The sequence below is a fragment of the Salmo salar genome, chromosome ssa22, assembly GCF_905237065.1.
Source record: "Salmo salar chromosome ssa22, Ssal_v3.1, whole genome shotgun sequence".
Lineage (NCBI taxonomy): Eukaryota > Metazoa > Chordata > Actinopteri > Salmoniformes > Salmonidae > Salmo > Salmo salar.
The window spans coordinates 53475814-53499522 of NC_059463.1; the positions used below are offsets into that span (position 1 = coordinate 53475814).

General features: G+C 37.8%; 1 protein-coding gene across 3 annotated transcripts in view; it reads left to right on the forward strand.

Moving 5' to 3' along the window:
• The window catches only part of asic1b (acid-sensing (proton-gated) ion channel 1b), a 383533-nt gene that overhangs the window by 327217 nt on the left and 32607 nt on the right, over positions 1–23709 (forward strand). For all 3 annotated transcript variants that reach the window (NM_001139984.1, XM_014168200.2, XM_014168201.2), the window contains one exon: positions 17451–17578. In NM_001139984.1, coding sequence (NP_001133456.1) covers positions 17451–17578 — 128 coding nt within the window. The remainder of the gene's footprint in view (positions 1–17450; positions 17579–23709) is intronic.

The following is a 23709-nucleotide window of genomic DNA, read 5'->3' on the forward strand; positions in this document are numbered from 1 at the left end:
AAGAAAACTAGTCCATGTAGAATTGATTTCCAAACTCTCAGTTTCAAAATCAACTTAATGAATCTGTTTTAAAATAAAATCAAGCGCTCAAAAAACTTTGATATTTCCAGAAGACAAATAATACCATTGGAGAGAGATCAGAAGCTTCACAGTAAACAAATGTTCCTCTTCACCAACTATGAATCTCGCTCTGGAAATTCATACTCGACACAGTTGGACCACAGTTGCAGTGAAACGGTACATTATCGACTCTTGTAGATCAAGACGGATTGGGGTCGATTTATCGAATGCTTCTTTACTGTCATTTAATTGTATCTCTTGTCAGGAATGCTTAGTTTCTGCATGAATCAAAGGAAAGAATATGCCGGTAGTCCGATGAAAATCAATACAGGGCTTCTCTCTGCCACTGTGTGTAGACAGTGTCTGTGTGGAAAGACTAATTCAGGACTCCTCTCTGTCACTGTGTGTAGACATAGTGTCTGTGTGGAAAGACTAGGTTTGCACATTTTGGGAAATATCCAGAGGTGGAAACTTTCCGTGGGAATTAACGGGAATATATGGGAATTAACGGGATATATGGGAATTAACTGAAATATATGATAATTAATATTAATACCATTTAAATGTAGATGTTTTTTGCATTGGATATATTTACCATATCATATGGAGACTGAAACATAATCATTTTACCTTATCATAAGTAGACATATTAAATCCTTCCAATAGAAATTTAAAAAACGATTTAGTTACGAATTTAACTTTAATTAAATGACTTGACTCTTCACATGGGATGATTTCACTGAACAACAAAAGAAAGGGAATATTGAATGATCCCCAATGATCCATCGCATCTCCCAAAAACGTTTTCAACATACATCTGTAAAATGATAGTCTAGAAACTAAAGCCTTGGTTGTCTTCCTCTCAGCCTTCCATGGGTTCTCCCTGGACCTCCTAAATGTCCACCTCTTGAACATCAGATTCTGAGGCCTCATCTTCACTATCACTTTCCAACCTTGAGGAAGGCTCGTTGTCAGGCTCAAAAAGCCTCAAATTTTCCCGGGTGGCCACCAATTTTTCAACCATTGTATTAGTCAGCCTGTTGCTTGCTTTGGTGTGTGTGTTCCCAAACAAGGACCAGATGCGCTCTGAGGCGGCTGATGTTGGTGGGATTTGGAGGATGATGGAGGCAACAGGGGAAAGATCCTCAGATCCACAAAGTCCCTTCCACCAGGTGGCTGATGAGATATGTTGGCACGACTGCCATATTGCATCTCCATCCCAAAGCCCTTGCTTGGAAGTGTACTTCGCCAGACTGCCAAGAACCTTGCCCTCATCCAGGCCAAGGTGGCGAGACACGGTAGTGATGACACCATAGGCCTTGTTGATCTCTGCACCAGACAGGATGCTCTTGCCAGCATACTTGGGGTCCAAAATGTACGCTGCGGCGTGTATGGGCTTCAGTCAGAAGTCTTCACGCTTTTTGATGTATTTCAGAACTGCAGTTTCCACGGCTTGGAGCAACAGTGAAGTGGGCAGGGCAGTATGGATTTATTCTCTTACACCTGCAAGCAGAGGTGAACATCAGACAGGATGGCATTGTCTCCCTCAATCCGTGCAATGGCTACTGCAGTAGGTTTCAGGAGTTTCAGGCTGCTTACCACTTTCTCCCAAAATACATCATCCAGGTGGTTCCTCTTGATGGGGCTGTCCATATCGGCAGACTGTGATATGGCCATTTCTTGGAGAGACTCCTTCCCCTCCAGGAGACTGTCAAACATGATGACAACACCACCCCAACGGGTGTTGCTGGGCAGCTTCAATGTGGTGCTCTCATTCTTCTCACTTTGCTTGGTGAGGTAGATTGCTGCTATAACTTGATGACCCTTCACATACCTAACAATTTCCTTGGCTCTCTTGTAGAGTGTATCCATTGTTTTTAGAGCCATGATGTCCTTGAGGAGCAGATTCAACGCATGAGCAGCACAGCCAATGGGTGTGATGTGAGGGTAGGACTCCTCCACTTTAGACCAAGCAGCCTTCATGTTTGCAGCATTGCCTGTCACCAGTGCAAATACCTTCTGTGGTCCAACGTCATTGATGACTGCCATCAGCTCATCTGCAATGTAGAAACCGGTGTGTCTGTTGTGCCTTGTGTCTGTGCTCTTGTAGAATAGTGGTTGAGGGGTAGAGATGATGTAGTTTATTATTCCTTGCCCACAAACATTCGACCACCCATCAGAGATGATTGCAATTCAGTCTGCTTTCTCTATGATTTGCTAGACCTCCACTTAAACTCTGTTGAACTCTGCATCCAGCAAATGAGTAGATAAAGCATGTCTGGTTGGAGGGGTGTATGCTGGGCGAAGAACATTCAGAAATCTCTTCCAATAGACATTGTCTGTGAGCATCAGAGGTGAACCAGTTGCATACACAGCACGAGCAAGACATTCATCAGCATTTCTCTGACTACGTTTCTCCATTGAGTCAAAAAAACTTCTGATTCCAGAGGGACCATGAGCTGTTGCTGTCAATAAGGTGTCTGATTCATAATTTTCACCTCGAATAGAAGTAGAGGGACTTTTGTCAGAGGTTGCTTGTTCTGAGGGAACTTTATGCACTTGGCCAGATGATTCTGCATTTTTGTTTCATTTGTCACATAATATGATTTGGCACAGTATTTGCAAATGTACATAGATTTGCCTTCCACAATAGCTGCAGTGAAATGTCTCCACACATCAGATAGTGCCTGTGGCATTTTCCTGTAAAGATGAGAAAAAAACAAATACATTTCTATGTACAGATAAATAGTTAACAAGTTAGATTAAACAACTCCTTTGTAAGATAAATGTTTTAAAATTAAACATGTATGGAAACAGGTGAATTAACACTCCTCAGTTAGCAGGCTCAAGCAAGCTAAAACCCACATGGTAGCAAAAACTAACTAGCAGAAATTGTTAACAAGTTAGAAATGATTTAAATGCACTTTGCTGTAGGCTACTATTTACTAGTTAACACAAATTATATTCACCCCACCCAGTATTGTAATAAAAACATACCAGAAACCATGTAGTCCTTGGCTCAGACAGTGTAGTAGTGTGGGCTCAATAGCATCTCATTAGTGTGCAAGATATTGAGAATCAGCTGTACATGTGATGGAAGAATGCACTGTGCATGCAGAGGGTTGCAATTCCATTGAATTATGGATAGTTTAACCAAAATATGGCACAAGACCTAGAATTTCCTTATGTGTATCCCACAAAAAAAGTTCACAGTTATAAGCTAACTTGTTTGATGAATTTAAGCAAAATTCCCCAAAATCCAGGGTTTAACTGGATTTACTGGAAAGTTCCCGACCCTTTGCAACCCTAGGAAATACCAATACAGGGCTTTTCTCTGCCTCAGTATGTTGGCCTTTCACTCTTCCTCAAAGGGACAGTCCACGATCTGGGAATCTGTTCAGTAGTCATTTCAATGTTTGATATATACCCAGCTATATATCAAAATAAGTGGCGGGGCTGAAAAAAAAATCACATATTGTAGCTTTAAGTCAAAGGCTTCAAACGTTTCCGGAGTGAATATGTGTAATTGAACACATGCATACAGTAGCGATTTGCATTTCTTCGTCAATTCTTCATTCGTATTCCAATTTTGAGGCCAAATATGCTATTTTTTAACAATGTAGCGGTGACAGATAGCAGTGAAAGGAGGAACCTAGGTTCTGAGGTGCCCTGCTCAAGGCCCTGGTGTGTTCCCTTGGCAATTACACAAATGTCTCCGTATCCCTTCTCAAGAAGAGCAGTGACTTACTGGTAATATACACTGCTCAAAAAAATAAAGGGAACACTTAAACAACACAATGTAACTCCAAGTCAATCACACTTCTGTGAAATCAAACTGTCCACTTAGGAAGCAACACTGATTGACAATAAATTTCACATGCTGTTGTGCAAATGGAATAGACAACAGGTGGAAATGATAGGCAATTAGCAAGACACCCCCAATAAAGGAGTGGTTCTGCAGGTGGGGACCACAGACCACTTCTCAGTTCCTATGCTTTCTGGCTGATGTTTTGGTCACTTTTGAATGCTGGCGGTGCTTTCACTCTAGTGGTAGCATGAGACGGAGTCTACAACCCACACAAGTGGCTCAGGTAGTGCAGCTCATCCAGGATGGCACATCAATGTGAGCTGTGGCAAGAAGGTTTGCTGTGTCTGTCAGCGTAGTGTCCAGAGCATGGAGGCGCTACCAGGAGACAGGCCAGTACATCAGGAGACGTGGAGGAGGCCGTAGGAGGGCAACAACCCAGCAGCAGGACCGCTACCTCCGCCTTTGTGCAAGGAGGAGCAGGAGGAGCACTGCCAGAGCCCTGCAAAAGGACCTCCAGCAGGCCACAAATGTGCATGTGTCTCCTCAAACGGTCAGAAACAGACTCCATGAGGGTGGTATGAGGGCCCGACGTCCACAGGTGGGGGTTGTGCTTACAGCCCAACACCGTGCAGGACGTTTGGCATTTGCCAGAGAACACCAAGATTGGCAAATTCGCCACTGGCGCCCTGTGCTCTTCACAGATGAAAGCAGGTTCACACTGAGCACGTGACAGACGTGACAGAGTCTGGAGACGCCGTGGAGAATGTTCTGCTGCCTGCAACATCCTCCAGCATGACCGGTTTGGCGGTGGGTCAGTCATGGTGTTGGGTGGCATTTCTTTGGGGGGCCGCACAGCCCTCCATGTGCTCGCCAGAGGTAGCCTGACTGCCATTAGGTACCAAGATGAGATCCTCAGACCCCTTGTGAGACCATATGCTGGTGCGGTTGGCCCTGGGTTCCTCCTAATGAAGACAATGCTAGACCTCATGTGGCTGGAGTGTGTCAGCAGTTCCTGCAAGAGGAAGGCATTGATGCTATGGACTGGCCCGCCCGTTCCCCAGACCTAAATCCAATTGAGCACATCTGGGACATCATGTCTCGCTCCATCCACCAACGCCACGTTGCACCACAGACTGTCCAGGAGTTGGCGGATGCTTTCGTCCAGGTCTGGGAGGAGATCCCTCAGGAGACCATCCGCCACCTCATCAGGAGCATGCCCAGGCGTTGTAGGGAGGTCATACAGGCACGTGGAGGCCACACACACTACTGAGCCTCATTTTGACTTGTTTTAAGGACATTACATCAAAGTTGGATCAGCCTGTAATGTGGTTTTCCACTTTAATTTTGAGTGTGACTCCAAATCCAGACCTCCATGGGTTGATAAATTGGATTTCTATTGATTATTTTTGTGTGATTTTGTTGTCAGCACATTCAACTATGTAAAGAAAAAAGTATTTAATAAGATTATTTATTTCATTCAGATCTAGGATGTGTTGTTTAAGTGTTCCCTTTATTTTTTTGAGCAGTATATATCTGATGCTCTCTTCTTTAATTATAATTGGGTTTTTTTTACCCCCTTTTCTCCCCAATTTTGTGGTATCCAATTGGTAGTTAGTCTTGTCCCATTGCTGCAACTCCTATACGGACTCAGGAGAAGCGAAGTTCGAGAGCCATGCGTCCTCTGAAACACGACCCAACCAAGCTACACTGCTTCTTGACACAATCCCCGCTTATCCCGGAAGCCAGCCACCAATGTGTCGGAGGAAGCACCATACACCTGGCGACCATGCCCCCTGCCCGCCACAGGAGTCGCTAGAGCGTGATGGGACAAGGACATCCCTGCAGGCCAAACCCACCAGAATCAGTTGTCAAGTAAAAGATATACGTCAGCGGTTCTGCAATAAGTAGTGCAGAGAGCTGCAGTGAGAAGGGATGAAGTGAATCAGCCCCTGTGGATTTATGATCTGTAGCAAAGCACTTAGTCCATCAGTAATATCAAATGGTTGAAATGAAAATAATGTCAGTGACTCTATTAGTGGATCACTGGGCTCCCGAGTGGCGCAGCAGTCTAAGACACTGCATCTCAGTGCTAAAGGTGTCACTACAAACACCCCTGGTTCGAATCCAGGCTGTATCACAACCAGCTGTGATTGGGAGTCCCATAGGGCAGTGCACAATTGGCCCAGTGTTGTCTGGGTCATTGTAAATAAGAATTTGTTCTTATCTGACCAGCCTAGTTAAATAAATGTAAAAAGATGCTAGCTGTGCCACTAGAGATCCTGGTTTGAGTCCAGGCTCTGTCGCAGCTGGCTGCGAATGGAGAGCCTTTGGGCGCTGCATAATTGGTCCAGCGTCATCCCGTTTAGGGGCGGTTTGGCCGGCAGGGATGTTCTTGGCCCATCGCGCATTAGTGACTCCTGTGGCGGGCCGGGCACAATGACAAGGTCGCCAGGTGTACGGTGTTTTCAGCGAGCAGTGTGTCAAGAAGCAGTGCGGCTTGGCTGGGTTGTGTTTCGGATGCACGGCTCTCAACCTTCACCTCTCCCAAGTCCATACGGGAGTTGCAGCGATGAGACTGTAACTACCAATTGGATACCACGAAATTGGGGAGAAAAAGGGGTTAGAAAATACAAAATACAATCTGTTCTGAGGTGACTAGATGACTCCCTCTAGTGGAATGAGAGGAATTTTCAGAGACTATCCATTTAACCCCTGTGCGGCCTTGTCCAGCGAAAAATCCTATCGCCATTAGCATAACAAAATGTAATCATTTTTTTTTTCTTTTTTTTCAAATTATATCGTTTTATAGATACACCTCTCCTGAATCGAACCACGTTGTCCGATTTCAAAAAGGCTTTACAGCAAAAGCAAAACATTAGATTATGTTAGAGGAGTGTATCGTAAAAGTAGCCACATAGCCATTTTCCGACCAACCACATGCATCACAAATAACCAAAAAACAGCTAAATGCAGCACAAACCTTTGACAATCAGATGACACACCTAGGACATCATGTTACACAATACATGCATTCTTTTGTTCAATAAAGTTCATATTTATATATAAAAACAGCATTTTACATCGGTGCGTAACGTTGACTAACTATTTTCCCTCAAATGCATCCGATGAAACAGCACTACAATTTACTAAATTACTATTCGAAAACATTTTTTTAATGTAATATTGTCATTCTAAGATTTATAGATGAATATCTCTTGAAAGCACCTGTAATGCCAGATTTAAAAATAACTTTACTGGGTAATCACACTTTGCGATAAAAGGGGATGCGATACTCAGAACAATAGGCTAGCAATACAGGTCAGCGCCATCTTGGAACAATCGCATATCAAATCTAGTCTTGTATACTATTGTCAATAATCCCTTACCTTTGATTATCTTCATCCTTAGGCACTTCCAGGAATCCCAGGTCCACAACAAATGTATTTTCGTTCGAAAAAGTTCATCCTTTATGTTCCATTAGCTTGTTGTTGTTAGCGCGTTCTGAAGGCTGCACCAAAAGCTCCGTGGCCGCGGGACTATTCAACAATTTTTTTTTCTTATTTAGGTTCGTTCAAACATGTCAAACGTTGTATAACATAAATCTTTAGGGCCTTTTTCAACCAGAGCTCCAATAAGATTCAAGGGGGACGATTGCATTGTCTTTATAAACGTTTCGAAAGGGGAGGGTAGCCAGGGGCGCCGGCGTCATAATGGTGATGGCCCTCTCTGTGTGACCACGTTCCACAGCGTGTTATTCTGTCAGTTCTCACAGTAGGAGACTCAAATCACTTTGTAAAGATTGGGGACATCTAGTGGAAGCAATAGGAAGTGCTCAATGAACCATAGCTCACGGTGTGATTAATAGGCAACGTGATGAAGTTGAGTCCGCAATTCAGAATTCCACTTCCTGTTTCGATCTGTCTCGGGGTTTTGACTGCCATATGAGTTCTGTTATACTCACAGACACCATTCAAACAGTTTTAGAAACTTTAGGGTGTTTTCTATCCACAAGTATTAATTATATGCATATCCTAGCTTCTGAGTTTTAGTAGTAGGCCGTTTAAAATGGGCACAAATTATTTTCAAAATGCGCTGTGGCGCCCCCTATCCTAGGCGACCGTCAAGAGGTTAAACGGGTTGCCAGCTGAAGCAAAATTGTCGTTAAAAACAACACGATTTTCAGTTTTGTCTAGTATGGGATCAGAGGCTATCAGAACCTGCTGGGGCAATGAGTTTTGTTTCAATGATTTGACCACTTTCCGGAAATTGGCTGGATTACCACCACTCTCCGATACACACTTCTAGAAATATGTTGATTTAACTTTAATAACCAGAGATAGACATCTATTTCTCAAATGTCTGAAGGACTGCCAATCAGATGTAGTAGTAGTGTCAGTCTAGCATTAGCCCAAACTAAATGTATTTCCTGTAATTTCACAGACAACTCATGTGTGAACCAAGGATTAGATCTGACTTTCACCCTTAGCATTTTGTGCAGCGCATGTTTATCTGCAACAGAGTTAAACAGGGAAATAAACCAATTACGGGCCTGATCTGAGTCAGTGATAGTTGACACAACCCACCAGTCACTTAACCTCAGCCAGACCCAAAAAAAATGCTAATTCAAATTCCCAAAATGTCTCTTTGTAATAATGCATGAGTGAGATTTAGGTAGTTTAACAGCTCTTATGTAGGCAACGGGACAATGGTCACTGAACTCATTGTTAGAATGATATATAAGAGGTTAGGGTGTTTAAAGTTGGGGCGAGTTGGTTTCGTTATCAGCTGAGTTTGATTTAGCGCAGTACAAATATCTTTCAGCCCATCAGATACTGGCATCAACCAATCCAGATTAAGATCACCCACTATGAATTATTTGGATGGTTAGATATTGGATAGTTAGATATTAGTGTAGTTAGATAGATATTGGATAGTTAGATATTAGTGTAGTTAGTTAGATATTGGATAGTTAGATATTAGTGTAGTTAGTTAGATATTAGTGTAGTTAGTTAGATATTGGATAGTTAGATATTAGTGTAGTTAGATATTAGTGTAGTTAGATATTAGTGTAGTTAGATATTGGATAGTTAGATATTAGGATAGTTAGATATTAGTATAGTTAGATATTGGATAGTTAGATATTGGATAGTTAGTTAGATATTGGATAGTTAGATAGTTAGATATTAATGTAGTTAGATATTAGTGTAGTTAGATATTAGTGTAGTTAGATATTAGTATAGTTAGATATTAGGATAGTTAGATATTAAGATAGTTAGATATTAGTGTAGTTAGATATTGGATAGTTAGATATTGGATAGTTAGATATTAGTGTAGTTAGATATTAGTGTAGTTAGCTATTTAGATATTGGATAGTTAGATATTAGTGTAGTTAGATGTTAGTGTAGTTAGTTAGATATTAGATAGTTAGATATTAGTGTAGTTGGATAGTTAGATATTAGTGTAGTTGGATAGTTAGATATTAGTGTAGTTGGATAGTTAGATATTGGATAGTTAGATATTAGTGTAGTTAGATACTGGATAGTTAGATATTAGTGTAGTTATATATTGGATAGTTAGATATTAGTGTAGGTAGATACTGGATAGTTAGATATTAGTGTAGTTAGATATTGGATAGTTAGATAGTTAGATATTGGATAGTTAGATATTGGATAGTTAGATATTAGTATAAGTAGATATTAGTATAGTTAGATAGTTAGATATTGGATAGTTAGATAGTTAGATATTGGATAGTTAGATATTGGATAGTTAGATAGTTAGATATTGGATAGTTAGATAGTTAGATATTGGATAGTTTGTCACGTCCTGACCAGTAGAGGGTGTAGTTGGGTCAGGACGTGGCAGAAGGGAGTGAGTGTTTTATTGTTTCATTTAATTTTGGCTGTGTGACTTCCAATCAAGCACAGCTGTAGAGGGTTGTGGTTGATTGGGAGTCACACATAAGTTGCCTACGTTTCCGTTGTGTGGTGTGGGTAATTGTTCTTGTCACTGTTGTTGCACCTGACAGGACTGTGTTGGCTGTCAGTTTTGTTGTTTTGTGAATTGCATAGTGTTCGTGACATTAAAAATGACGAACCCTAACTCCGCCGCATTTTGGTCCACTTCTTCCGTAGACAGCCGTTACATAGTTAGATATTGGATAGTTAGATATTGGATAGTGTTACGAATCCCTTTGGCCCAGCGGTCTAGGGGGGATGGCTACGAGACCTGTAACATAAATCATGCAGAGTATAATCGTGACAAGTAACAGTGAGAACCAAAAACCACAGACAACTGAAATCTACCGTCAAACTCAAAAGGTTTATTTTAAACACACGGTAAAGGGGTGTGAGAAAAGGGGCTGAGCTGGACCCAAGCAAAGAAACAATAATCAAAAACACCCCTAAGCTAGACTAGCCTATTTCCACAACAGCTAGCTAACTAACCAAAAATACAGTGGGTGGTCCGCCCAGTTCTAACTAGGGTACTTAGACAAAGTATTCCTACGGGTAATGTATGCCCATGGGCGACTTGTCTTAGTACCCCCTTTTCCCACCAAACAAACAAACAGTCAAACAACAAAACAATACTCACAGGATTACCGGACATACAGTGCCTTGCGAAAGTATTCGGCCCCCTTGAACTTTTCGACCTTTTGCCACATTTCAGGCTTCAAACATAAAGATATAAAACTGTAATTTTTTGTGAAGAATCAACAACAAGTGGGACACAATTATGAAATGGAACGAAATTTATTGGATATTTCAAACTTTTTTAACAAATAAAAAACTTAAAAATTGGCCGTGCAAAATTATTCAGACCCTTTACTTTCAGTGCAGCAAACTCTCTCCAGAAGTTCAGTGAGGATCTCTGAATGATCCAATGTTGACCTAAATGACTAATGATGATAAATAGAATCCACCTGTGTGTAATCAAGTCTCCGTAAAAATGCACCTGCTCTGTGATAGTCTCAGAGGTCCGTTTAAAGCGCAGAGAGCATCATGAAGAACAAGGAACACACCAGGCAGGTCCGAGATACTGTTGTGGAGAAGTTTAAAGCCGGATTTGGATACAAAAAGATTTCCCAAGCTTTAAACATCCCAAGGAGCACTGTGCAAGCGATAATATTGAAATGGAAGGAGTATCAGACCACTGCAAATCTACGAAGACCCGGCCGTCCCTCTAAACTTTCAGCTCATACAAGGAGAAGACTGATCAGAGATGCAGCCAAGAGGCCCATGATCACTCTGTATGAATTGCAGAGATCTACAGCTGAGGTGGGAGACTCTGTCCATAGGACAACAATCAGTCGTATACTGCACAAATCTGGCCTTTATGGAAGAGTGGCAAGAAGAAAGCCATTTCTTAAAGATATCCATAAAAAGTGTCGTTTAAAGTTTGCCACTAGCCACCTGGGAGACACACCTAACATGTGGAAGAAGGTGCTCTGGTCAGATGAAACCAAAATCAAACTTTTTGGCAACAATGCAAAACGTTATGTTTGGCGTAAAAGCAACATAGCTCATCACCCTGAACACACCATCCCCACTGTCAAACATGGTGGTGGCAGCATCATGGTTTGGACCTGCTTTTCTTCAGCAGGGGCAGGGAAGATGGTTAAAATTGATGGGAAGATGGATGGAGCCAAATACAGGACCATTCTGGAAGAGAACCTGATGGAGTCGGCAAAAGACCTGAGACTGGGACGGAGATTTGTCTTCCAACAAGACATTGATCCAAAACATAAAGCAAAATCTACAATGGAATGGTTCACAAATAAACATATCCAGGTGTTAGAATGGCCAAGTCAAAGTCCAGACCTGAATCCAATCGAGAATCTGTGGAAAGAACTGAAAACTGCTGTTCACAAACGCTCTCCATCCAACCTCACTGAGCTCGAGCTGTTTTGCAAGGAGAAATGGGCAAAAATTTCAGTCTCTCGATGTGCAAAACTGATAAAGACATACCCCAAGCGACTTACAGCTGTAATCGCAGCAAAAGGTGGCGCTACAAAGTATTAACTTAAGGGGGCTGAATAATTTTGCACGCCCAATTTTTCATTTTTTTATTTGTTAAAAAAGTTTGAAATATCCAATAAATTTCATTCCACTTCATGATTGTGTCCCACTTGTTGTTGATTCTTCACAAAAAATTACAGTTTAATATCTTTATGTTTGAAGCCTGAAATGTGGCAAAAGGTCGAAAAGTTCAAGGGGGCCAAATACTTTCGCAAAGCACTGTATGTGACATGTAGTTGCAAAAACAAAAGAGATCAATACACAGAGAGAGATTGAGAGAATGAACACAAAGATTGATCTGGGGAGAAAACAACTGACTGGGTTTTTAAACCAAGGGAAAGGGGATGTGATTGGTTGAGGGAAAAGGAACAGGTGTCTTCTGTTTGGGGACTGATTGATGAGTGATTGGGGAGTGATGATTTGTCACCTGTGAGGGGAGAAGGAGAGAGAAACGAAAACACACACAGGATACATACAGGATACCTGTATCCGTAACAGTTAGATATTGGATAGTTAGATATTAGTGTAGTTAGATAGTTAGATATTTGATAGTTAGATATTAGTATAGTTAGATAGTTAGATGTTGGATAGTTAGATATTAGTATAGTTAGTTAGATATTGGATAGTTAGATATTAGTGTAGTTAGTTAGATATTGGATAGTTAGATATTAGTATAGTTAGTTAGATATTGGATAGTTAGATATTAGTGTAGTTAGTTAGATATTGGATAGTTAGATATTAGTGTAGTTAGATAGTTAGATATTGGATAGTTAGATATTAGTGTAGTTAATTAGATATTGCATAGTTAGATATTAGTGTAGTTAGTTAGATATTGGGATAGTTAGAAATTAGTATAGTTAGATAGTTAGATATTAGTATAGTTAGATAGTTAGATATTGGATAGTTAGATGTTGGATAGTTAGATAGTTAGATATTGGATAGTTAGATATTAGTGTAGTTTGATAGTTAGATATTGGATAGTTAGATATTAGTATAGTTAGATAGTTAGATATTGGATAGTTAGATATTAGTGTAGTTACATAGTTAGATATTGGATAGTTAGATATTAGTATAGTTAGATAGTTAGATATTAGTGTAGTTAGATAGTTAGATATTGGATAGTTAGATATTAGTGTAGTTAGTTAGATATTGGATAGTTAGATATTAGTGTAGTTAGTTAGATATTGGATAGTTAGATATTAGTGTAGTTAGTTAGATATTGGATAGTTAGATATTAGTATAGTTAGTTAGATATTGGATAGTTAGATATTGGATAGTTAGATATTAGTGTAGTTAGATAGTTAGATATTGGATAGTTAGATATTAGTATAGTTAGATAGTTAGATATTGGATAGTTAGATGTTAGTGTAGTTAGTTAGATATTGGATAGTTAGATATTAGTGTAGTTAGTTAGATATTGGATAGTTAGATATTAGTATAGTTAGATAGTTAGATATTGGATAGTTAGATATTAGTGTAGTTAGATAGTTAGATATTGGATAGTTAGATATTAGTATAGTTAGATAGTTAGATATTGGATAGTTAGATATTAGTGTAGTTAGATAGTTAGATATTGGATAGTTAGATATTAGTATAGTTAGATATTAGTGTAGTTAGATAGTTAGATATTAGTATAGTTAGTTAGATATTGGATAGTTAGATATTAGTGTAGTTAGTTAGATATTGGATAGTTAGATATTAGTGTAGTTAGATAGTTAGATATTTGATAGTTAGATATTAGTATAGTTAGATAGTTAGATGTTGGATAGTTAGATATTAGTATAGTTAGTTAGATATTGGATAGTTAGATATTAGTGTAGTTAGTTAGATATTGGATAGTTAGATATTAGTATAGTTAGTTAGATATTGGATAGTTAGATATTAGTGTAGTTAGTTAGATATTGGATAGTTAGATATTAGTATAGTTAGTTAGATATTGGATAGTTAGATATTAGTGTAGTTAGTTAGATATTGGATAGTTAGATATTAGTGTAGTTAGATAGTTAGATATTGGATAGTTAGATATTAGTGTAGTTAATTAGATATTGCATAGTTAGATATTAGTGTAGTTAGTTAGATATTGGATAGTTAGAAATTAGTATAGTTAGATAGTTAGATATTAGTATAGTTAGATAGTTAGATATTGGATAGTTAGATGTTGGATAGTTAGATAGTTAGATATTGGATAGTTAGATATTAGTGTAGTTAGATAGTTAGATATTGGATAGTTAGATATTAGTATAGTTAGATAGTTAGATATTGGATAGTTAGATATTAGTGTAGTTACATAGTTAGATATTGGATAGTTAGATATTAGTATAGTTAGATAGTTAGATATTAGTGTAGTTAGATAGTTAGATATTAGTGTAGTTAGTTAGTTAGATATTGGATAGTTAGATATTAGTGTAGTTAGATATTGGATAGTTAGATATTAGTGTAGTTAGATAGTTAGATATCGGATAGTTAGATAGTTAGATATTAGGATAGTTAGATATTAGTGTAGTTAGATAGTTAGATATTGGATAGTTAGATATTAGTATAGTTAGATAGTTATATATTGGATAGTTAGATATTGGATAGTTAGATATTGGATAGTTGGATATTAGTGTAGTTAGATAGTTAGATATTGGATAGTTAGATATTAGTGTAGTTAGATAGTTAGATATTGGATAGTTGGATGTTAGTGTAGTTAGATAGTTAGATATTAGTGTAGTTAGATATTGGATAGTTAGATATTAGTGTAGTTAGTTAGATATTGGATAGTTAGATATTAGTGTAGTTAGTTAGATATTGGATTGTTAGATATTAGTGTAGTTAGATATTGGATAGTTAGATATCAGTGTAGTTAGTTAGATATTGGATAGTTACATATTAGTGTAGTTAGATAGTTAGATATTGGATAGTTAGATATTAGTGTAGTTAGTTAGATATTGGATAGTTATATATTAGTGTAGTTAGATGGTTAGATATTGGATAGTTAGATATTAGTGTAGTTAGTTAGATATTGGATAGTTAGATATTAGTGTAGTTAGATAGTTAGATATTGGATAGTTAGATATTAGTGTAGTTAGATAGTTAGATATTGGATAGTTAGATATCAGTGTAGTTAGTTAGATATTGGATAGTTAGATATTAGTGTAGTTAGATAGTTAGATATTGGATAGTTAGATATTAGTGTAGTTAGTTAGATATTGGATAGTTAGATATTAGTGTAGTTAGATGGTTAGATATTGGATAGTTACATATTAGTGTAGTTAGTTAGATATTGGATAGTTAGATATTAGTGTAGTTAGATAGTTAGATATTGGATAGTTAGATATTAGTGTAGTTAGATATTGTATAGTTAGATAGTTAGATATTGGATAGTTAGATAGTTAGATATTAGGATAGTTAGATGTTAGTGTAGTTAGATATTGGATAGTTAGATATTAGTGTAGTTAGATAGTTAGATATTGGATAGTTAGATATTAGTGTAGTTAGATAGTTAGATATTGGATAGTTATATATTAGTGTAGTTAGATATTGGATAGTGAGATGTTAGTGTAGTTAGATAGTTAGATATTGGATAGTTAGATATTAGTGTAGTTAGTTAGATATTGGATAGTTAGATATTAGTATAGTTAGATAGTTAGATATTAGTGTAGTTAGATAGTTAGATATTGGATAGTTAGATAGTTAGATATTAGGATAGTTAGATGTTAGTGTAGTTAGATAGTTAGATGTTAGTATAGTTAGATAGTTAGATATTAGTGTAGTTAGATAGTTAGATATTGGATAGTTAGATATTAGTGTAGTTAGATATTGGATAGTTAAATATTATTGTAGTTAGATATTGGATAGTTAGATATTAGTGTAGTTAGTTAGATATTGGATAGTTATATTTTAGTGTAGTTAGATAGTTAGATATTGGATAGTTAGATATCAGTGTAGTTAGTTAGATATTGGATAGTTAGATATTAGTGTAGTTAGATAGTTAGATATTGGATAGTTAGATATTAGTGTAGTTAGATAGTTAGATATTGGATAGTTAGATATCAGTGTAGTTAGTTAGATATTGGATAGTTAGATATTAGTGTAGTTAGATAGTTAGATATTGGATAGTTAGATATTAGTGTAGTTAGTTAGATATTGGATAGTTAGATATTAGTGTAGTTAGATGGTTAGATATTGGATAGTTACATATTAGTGTAGTTAGTTAGATATTGGATAGTTAGATATTAGTGTAGTTAGATAGTTAGATATTGGATAGTTAGATATTAGTGTAGTTAGATATTGGATAGTTAGATATTAGTGTAGTTAGATAGTTAGATATTGGATAGTTAGATATTAGTGTAGTTAGATAGTTAGATATTGGATAGTTATATATTAGTGTAGTTAGATATTGGATAGTGAGATGTTAGTGTAGTTAGATAGTTAGATATTGGATAGTTAGATATTAGTGTAGTTAGTTAGATATTGGATAGTTAGATATTAGTATAGTTAGATAGTTAGATATTAGTGTAGTTAGATAGTTAGATATTGGATAGTTAGATAGTTAGATATTAGGATAGTTAGATGTTAGTGTAGTTAGATATTGGATAGTTAGATATTAGTGTAGTTAGATAGTTAGATATTGGATAGTTAGATATTAGTGTAGTTAGATAGTTAGATATTGGATAGTTAGATATTAGTGTAGTTAGATAGTTAGATGTTAGTGTAGTTAGATAGTTAGATATTGGATAGTTAGATATTAGTGTAGTTAGATAGTTAGATGTTAGTATAGTTAGATAGTTAGATATTAGTGTAGTTAGATAGTTAGATATTGGATAGTTAGATATTAGTGTAGTTAGATATTGGATAGTTAGATATTAGTGTAGTTAGATATTGGATAGTTAGATATTAGTGTAGTTAGATAGATATTGGATAGTTAGATATTAGTGTAGTTAGATAGATATTGGATAGTTAGATATTAGTATAGTTAGATAGTTAGATATTGGATAGTTAGATATTAGTCTAGTTAGATATTGGATAGTTAGATATTAGTATAGTTAGATATTGGATAGTTAGATATTAGTGTAGTTAGATATTGGATAGTTAGATATTAGTGTAGTTAGATAGCAGGTCAGACAAGAGCATATAAGGAGGTCGACGGAGGGCAGTAAAGTCCCACTAGAGTCAAATGGACATTATTACTAAGGCCCACATATAAGACTAGACATTCAAATTGCTTAGGGACAGAGGTGGCAATTGATACAGAAACATTTTAGTTGCTTTTTATGTATATGGCGACACCCCCTCTTCTGCCTACTCTATCAGATCTAAAAACAATATAACCATTTGGATGGGGTTAGGGGATGGATAGGGGATGGATAGAGGATGGGTTTAGGGGATGGATGAGGAATGGGATAGGATAGGGTGTAGGCTACTCCATTGCAGTAGGAACATCAATTATATAAATCATTGTGACATTCATCTGTTCTTCTGATTCCTAATTGTGATAAGATTTTCAGTTTTTTTTCAGACTGAGTAATACCTGGCGCTTCATTTTTCTGGATGCATGTTTCTTGTCTTTCCCTTCCTCTCTCCAGATGAGACGTCATTTGAGGCAGGCATCAAGGTCCAGATCCACACCCAGGACGAGCCACCCTTCATTGACCAACTGGGCTTTGGAGTGGCCCCAGGCTTTCAGACCTTCGTATCTTGTCAGGAACAACGGGTAGGGTGTCACTCAATCCATTCATCAATCAGTTAAGACTGCCATTAGTGGCTCTTACCAATGTGGGCTTGCTACAGGGAAGGAGCGCACAACATTGGTCAAAACAAATAATTATTGTCTCGGTTATTGTTGTTGTCGATAAGTGATGGGTTGTTTTGTTGTTCATGATTCCTGATGATGTCATCCTGCTACCTTTAAAGGGGCTGAAGTATGTAAGTGTGTTTTCAGCTACTCAACCAGCATGCACCATTTCATTATATTTATTTCTGAAGGCCATGTTCTTGTTGAAAGCAGGACGAGGTAATTCTGAAACCTAGTCAGTCAGTTTCACCTTAAACAGACTCTGACCTCTCCACTGTCATTTATTTTTCCTGTTACATTACGGGAATCTCATCAGTGTCTTGGTGGAAATCCACACTTTTTCAATCAGTGCTCTCATGCCCTCTTTGTCTCTCTGGGAGAGAAGAGAACCCACCTCTGAATAATTCCATATGATATATACCCATCAGGGTTGGAACCTTAATTATTATTATCTTAATGGTTTCATTCTGAACTGAAACACTTTTTATCATACTGTTCCGAGTGAAAAGAAGGAAGCCTGTACAGAATACAAATATTCCAAAACATGCATCCTGTTTGCAATAAGGCACTAAAGTAAAACTGCAAAAAACTTGTCAAAGAAATGTACTTTATGTCCTGAATACAACACGTTATGTTTTGTGAAAATCCAACACAACACATCACTGAGTACCACTTTTCATATTTTCAAGCATGGTGGTGGCTGCATCATGTTATGGGTATGCTAGTCCTTGGCAAGGACTATGGCTTTTTAGTATAAAAAGAAGTGGAATAGAGCTAAGCACAGGCAAAATCCTAGAGTTAAACCTGGTTCAGTCTGCTTTCCAACAAGCACTGGGAGACAAATTCACCTTTCAGAAGGACAATAGACTAAAACACAAGGCCGAATCTACATTTAGTAGCCTAGTTACAGTTTTGACTTAAATAGGCTTGAAAATCTCTGGCAAGACTTGAACTTGGCTGTCTAGCAATGATCAACAACCAACCGACTGACCGACCAACCAACCGGCCAACCAGAGCTTGAAGAATAATAATAATACAAAAAGTGAAGATATTGTCCAATCCAGGTGTGCAAAGCTCTTAGAGACTTACCCAGAAAGACTCACAACTGTGTGATGCAAAAATTCTAGCTAAATGCTTGGTGCATAGAATTAAAAAGGTATTGTCAGATATTATTCATCCTAATCAGACAGGTTTTTTACATGGACGATACATTGGAGATAATATAAGACAAATACTGGAAACAATAGAATACTATGAAATATCGGGAAAACCAGGCCTGGTTTTCATAGCTGACTTTGAAAAGCCTTTTGATAAAGGACAACTCGAGTTTATATATAAATGCATGGAATATTTCAATTTTGGAGTATCTCTTATAAAATGGGTTAAAGTTATGTATAGTAAACCTAGGTGTAAAATAGTAAACAATGGCTACATCTCAGAAAGATTTAAACTGTCAAGAGGAGTAAAACAAGGTTGTCCACTATAGTCATATCTATGTATTATTGCCATTGAAATGTTAGCTGTTGAAATTAGATCCAACTATACTATTAAGCGATTAGAAATCCAGGGATAAAAAGCAAAGGTGTCATTGTACGCTGATGATTCATATTTTCTTTTTAAAACCACAATTAGAATCTCTCCACAGCCTCATAGGATCTAGATACGTTTTCTAACCTCTCTGGATTAAAACCAAATTATGATAAGTGTACTACTATGTTACGTATTGAATCACAAAAAAATTCAACTTTTCCATGACTGTGTAGTTTACCAATAAAATGGTCTGACAGGGATGTGGACATACTCGGTATGCATATCCAGAAAGAAAGAAATGATCTCACTCCAATTAATTTTTATAGAAAGTTAGCAAAAATAGACAAGATATTGCTACCATGGAAAGGAAAATACCTGTCTATTTGTGGAAAAATCACCCTAATTAACTCTTTAGTCATATCACAGTTTACCTATTTGCTTATGGTTTTGCCTACACCTAGTGACCTGCTTTTTCAATTATATTAACAAAAAATATTCAATTTTATTTGGAATGGCAAGCCAGACAAAAGTAAAAGGTTCTATTTATATAATGAATATGAATTCGGGGGACAGAAACTATTAAATATTAAAGCATTAGACCTCTCACTAAAGCATCAGTCATACAAAAGTTAGACTTAAATCCTGAATGGTTCTCTAGTAAAATTAGTAAGAATGTCTCACCCCATGTTCAAGAATGGCCTTTTCCCCTTTATGCAGATTCCAACTGCTCACATTTGGTTATTTGAAAACAAAATAATCTCCAAAATATTGATGTTTCTTAAACAAGTTCAGTTTAATCCACCTGAAAAGACAGAACAAATAATACAACAAATACTGTGGTTAAACTCAAATATACTAATTGATAAAAAAAACTAAAAAAGGTATAATCTTTGTAAATGATAACATAAATAGGACTGGTGGAGTGATGTCACACATGCAGCTAACACAGACATATTGAAATGTCTGCTCTACCCAAAATTACAACCAACTAATTTCAGCATTACCACAAACATTGATGAGGCAAGTGGAAGGGGAAAAAGTAAGGAACTTGTTTGTCGGCCTTGCATTAAACACCAAAAATGGTTAAAGAAAATTGTGATAAATAAAAAATATATACCAGTTTCATTTAAGGACCAAAATATTGACAACTCTACCATATAAATTGCAAAATAGTTGGGAAGAGATTTTCGATGTACCAATTCCATGGCACATGGTGAATTGATATGCAAAACGATGCCGGATTCAAAACGTAACATTTTTCAATTCATATCTTATCGAGTACAGTCTTGTATTAATGTATTATTATTACCTCATCAGTTCTTATTACTGAACGTCACAAACTCTTTGGATATCTGCATGAACCCTAGCTTCCATAATGAATCAGCGATATACAAATTGGCGTAATTATTTATTTACTAACTAACTAATCAAATCACATAATTACATAAACAAACAATACAGTTATTTGTTACTAACACAATGCATTGATAAGTCCCTAGTAGGCTAAACCGGTATGACAGCTTGGTAGACAATGGAAAGGACTGGGGACAGATAAAAAGCGGGAAAGACAAAATGGAGTCACGACACACAGTTGATAATTATATTCATTGAAATGCTAATCCTTTGCACATGAACGGCCACTCATTCGAAAATAATTGCAATGTGTAAATTTACTCCCGTATGTCGTTGTTGTCTTCTCTGTTGGACTCGCCGGTCCATCTGCTGGAGAGTCAGTTCATCAGAGAGTCTCTGGTTAACTTCCCCAGAAGTCACAATGTCTTTAGTAGTTGTCGCTTTCTCAGCGGCTCTGGATAGTGTCTGTTGTAATGGATACGTCAGGTGTACAGATGGTCATTGCATAGAATAGATGCTTCTGCTGTTGTCGGTATTCTCGTACTAGACTTACGTAATTTCCAGCTGCAGACTAGTAATTCTACGTCTAGGATTTACTCTTATTCTGTAGTGATCGATCGTCTCAGAGCTGAACCATTTCCAGCCATGTAGCCAACGCTACACGCTGTATGATCTCCGTGGCCTATAGAGTTGTAGTTCTTAACCATTTCACATGTAGCGTCAGCTGCATGTTTTCTAGTCTAATGGCCTATAGAGTTGTAGTTCTTAACCATTTCACATGTAGCGTCAGCTGCATGTTTTCTAGTCTAATGGTCTATAGAATTGTATCCATTCCAACATGGGGACTCTGTCCCGGCGTTCTCTGACTTATTGTACATTTTGTAGGAAGTGGTTTTATACTCTGTGGAAAAAGGTGCGATTCCATGACGCCTGATGTAATGTCTGGCCTCACAGGGCGTGGCCACTGACTAGTTAAAACTTTACACCTTAGTATCTCGTTTAGAAGTATCTTGTTTAGTATCTCGTTTAGAAGTATCTTGTTTAGTATCTCGTTTAGAAGTATATTGTTTAGTATCTCGTTTAGAAGTATCTTGTTTAGTATCTCGTTTAGAAGTATCTTGTTTAGTATCTCGTTTAGAAGGCCAACATCACATTACATCTTCTCACAAATAGTTTCATATTTACTAATTAATTTAATCGAACATCTACTGTAGATGTAAACCTGACAGCTGGGAAATGTACACTTTAAGGGATACAGTTATGTGTGTTTCCTGTCCTTCATGAGATTACCAAATTAAACACAATGGACATGACTGTCCCTTAAGTGTCCACGGACCATTCCCACATTCTCAAAAATATAAATATTGTTTAATTCTCCCATTTTGGGGATTAGGAGTTTTGGCAAGAGAAGCTCTTTGTTCTCCATAGACTCTCTCCCTCAATACTGCATGGCAGGTATTTATGACTGTTGTAAAACCTGATATGGGAGAGAGAGTGAGAGAGAGAGGGGGGGAGCCACGATATACACCCAAAAAGGGCCACTTCGTGACAGCTTCTTGTCACAATGCCCACTTTACCCGGAAGCCACCTGCACCAATGTGTTGGAGGAAACACCATGCAACTGGCGGGCGTATCAGCATGGACTGCACCTGGCCCTCCACCGGAGTCACTAGTGCGCGATGGGACAAGGACATTAGGAGGCGCGCACACCACCCACCGCTTCCTAGTATATTACTCGTTAATGTTCAGTCTCTGGATCATAAAGTTGACGAACTCAGGGCGAGGGTTTCTGTCCAGAGAGACATCAGGGATTGTAACATACTCTGTTTCACGGAAACATGGCTCTCTCGGGATATACTCTCTGAGTCGGTCCAACCAGTTGGGTTCTCAGTTCATTTCATGGACAGGAATAAATATCTCTCCGGGAAGAAGAAGAGCGGGGTGTATGTTTCATGATTAACGACCCATGGTGTCATTCTGATAACATACAGGAACTCAAGTCCTTTTGTTCACCCGACCTAGAATACCTCACAATCAAATGAGGTATTATATCCCAAGATAATTTTCTTCAGTTAAAGTCACGGCCGTGTATATCCCCCCTCAAGCCAATACCACAACAGCCCTCAAAGAACTTCAATGGACTTTATGCAACCTAGATATCCGGAGGCTGCATTTATTGTAGCTGGTGATTTTTAAAAAGCAAATTTGAGGAAAAGGCTGCCAAAGTTGTATCAACATATTGACTGTAGTACTTGCCCAGAACATTTCCTGTAGCAGCAGCTACGCTTCCTGGGGTTTATTATGGATCCCCAATAGTTCCTGCCAAGGCAGCAGCTACTCTTCCTGGGGTTTATTATTGATCCCCAATAGTTCCTGCCAAGGCAGCAGCTACTCTTCCTGGGGTTTATTATTGATCCCCAATAGTTCCTGCCAAGGCAGCAGCTACTCTTCCTGGGGTCCAGCAAAAATAACACATTAAGGCACATCACACACAACAACAAAAAACAGTACACCATAAAACATCATTACACAACTACATATCTACAACACAAAATACCTCCATACAACAATATTACGTTTGTGTATATAGTGTGTGTGTGTGTGTGTGTGTGTGTATACGTGAATGCGCACATACGTATGATGAAAAGAACATAGGAGAAGAATTTGTTCATATTATCAATCCTGCCATGGCCACTTATGTCTTGGTGTGTGTGTCCGGTGAATGTCTGTGTGTGCCGAGAGAGAGAGAGAGAGAGAGAGAGAGAGAGAGAGAGAGAGAGAGAGAGATACAGAGAGAGATACAGAGAGAGATACAGAGAGAGATACAGAGAGAGATACAGAGAGAGATACAGAGATACAGAGATACAGAGAGAGAGAGAGAGATACAGAGATACAGAGAGAGAGAGAGAGAGAGAGAGATACAGAGATACAGAGATACAGAGAGAGAGAGATACAGAGATACAGAGAGAGAGATACAGAGATACAGAGAGAGAGAGAGATACACACAGAGAGAGATACAGAGAGAGAGAGAGAGAGATACAGAGATACAGAGAGAGAGAGCGATACACACAGAGAGAGATACAGAGAGAGAGAGAGATACACACAGAGAGAGATACAGAGAGAGAGAGAGAGATACAGAGAGAGAGAGAGATACAGAGATACACAGA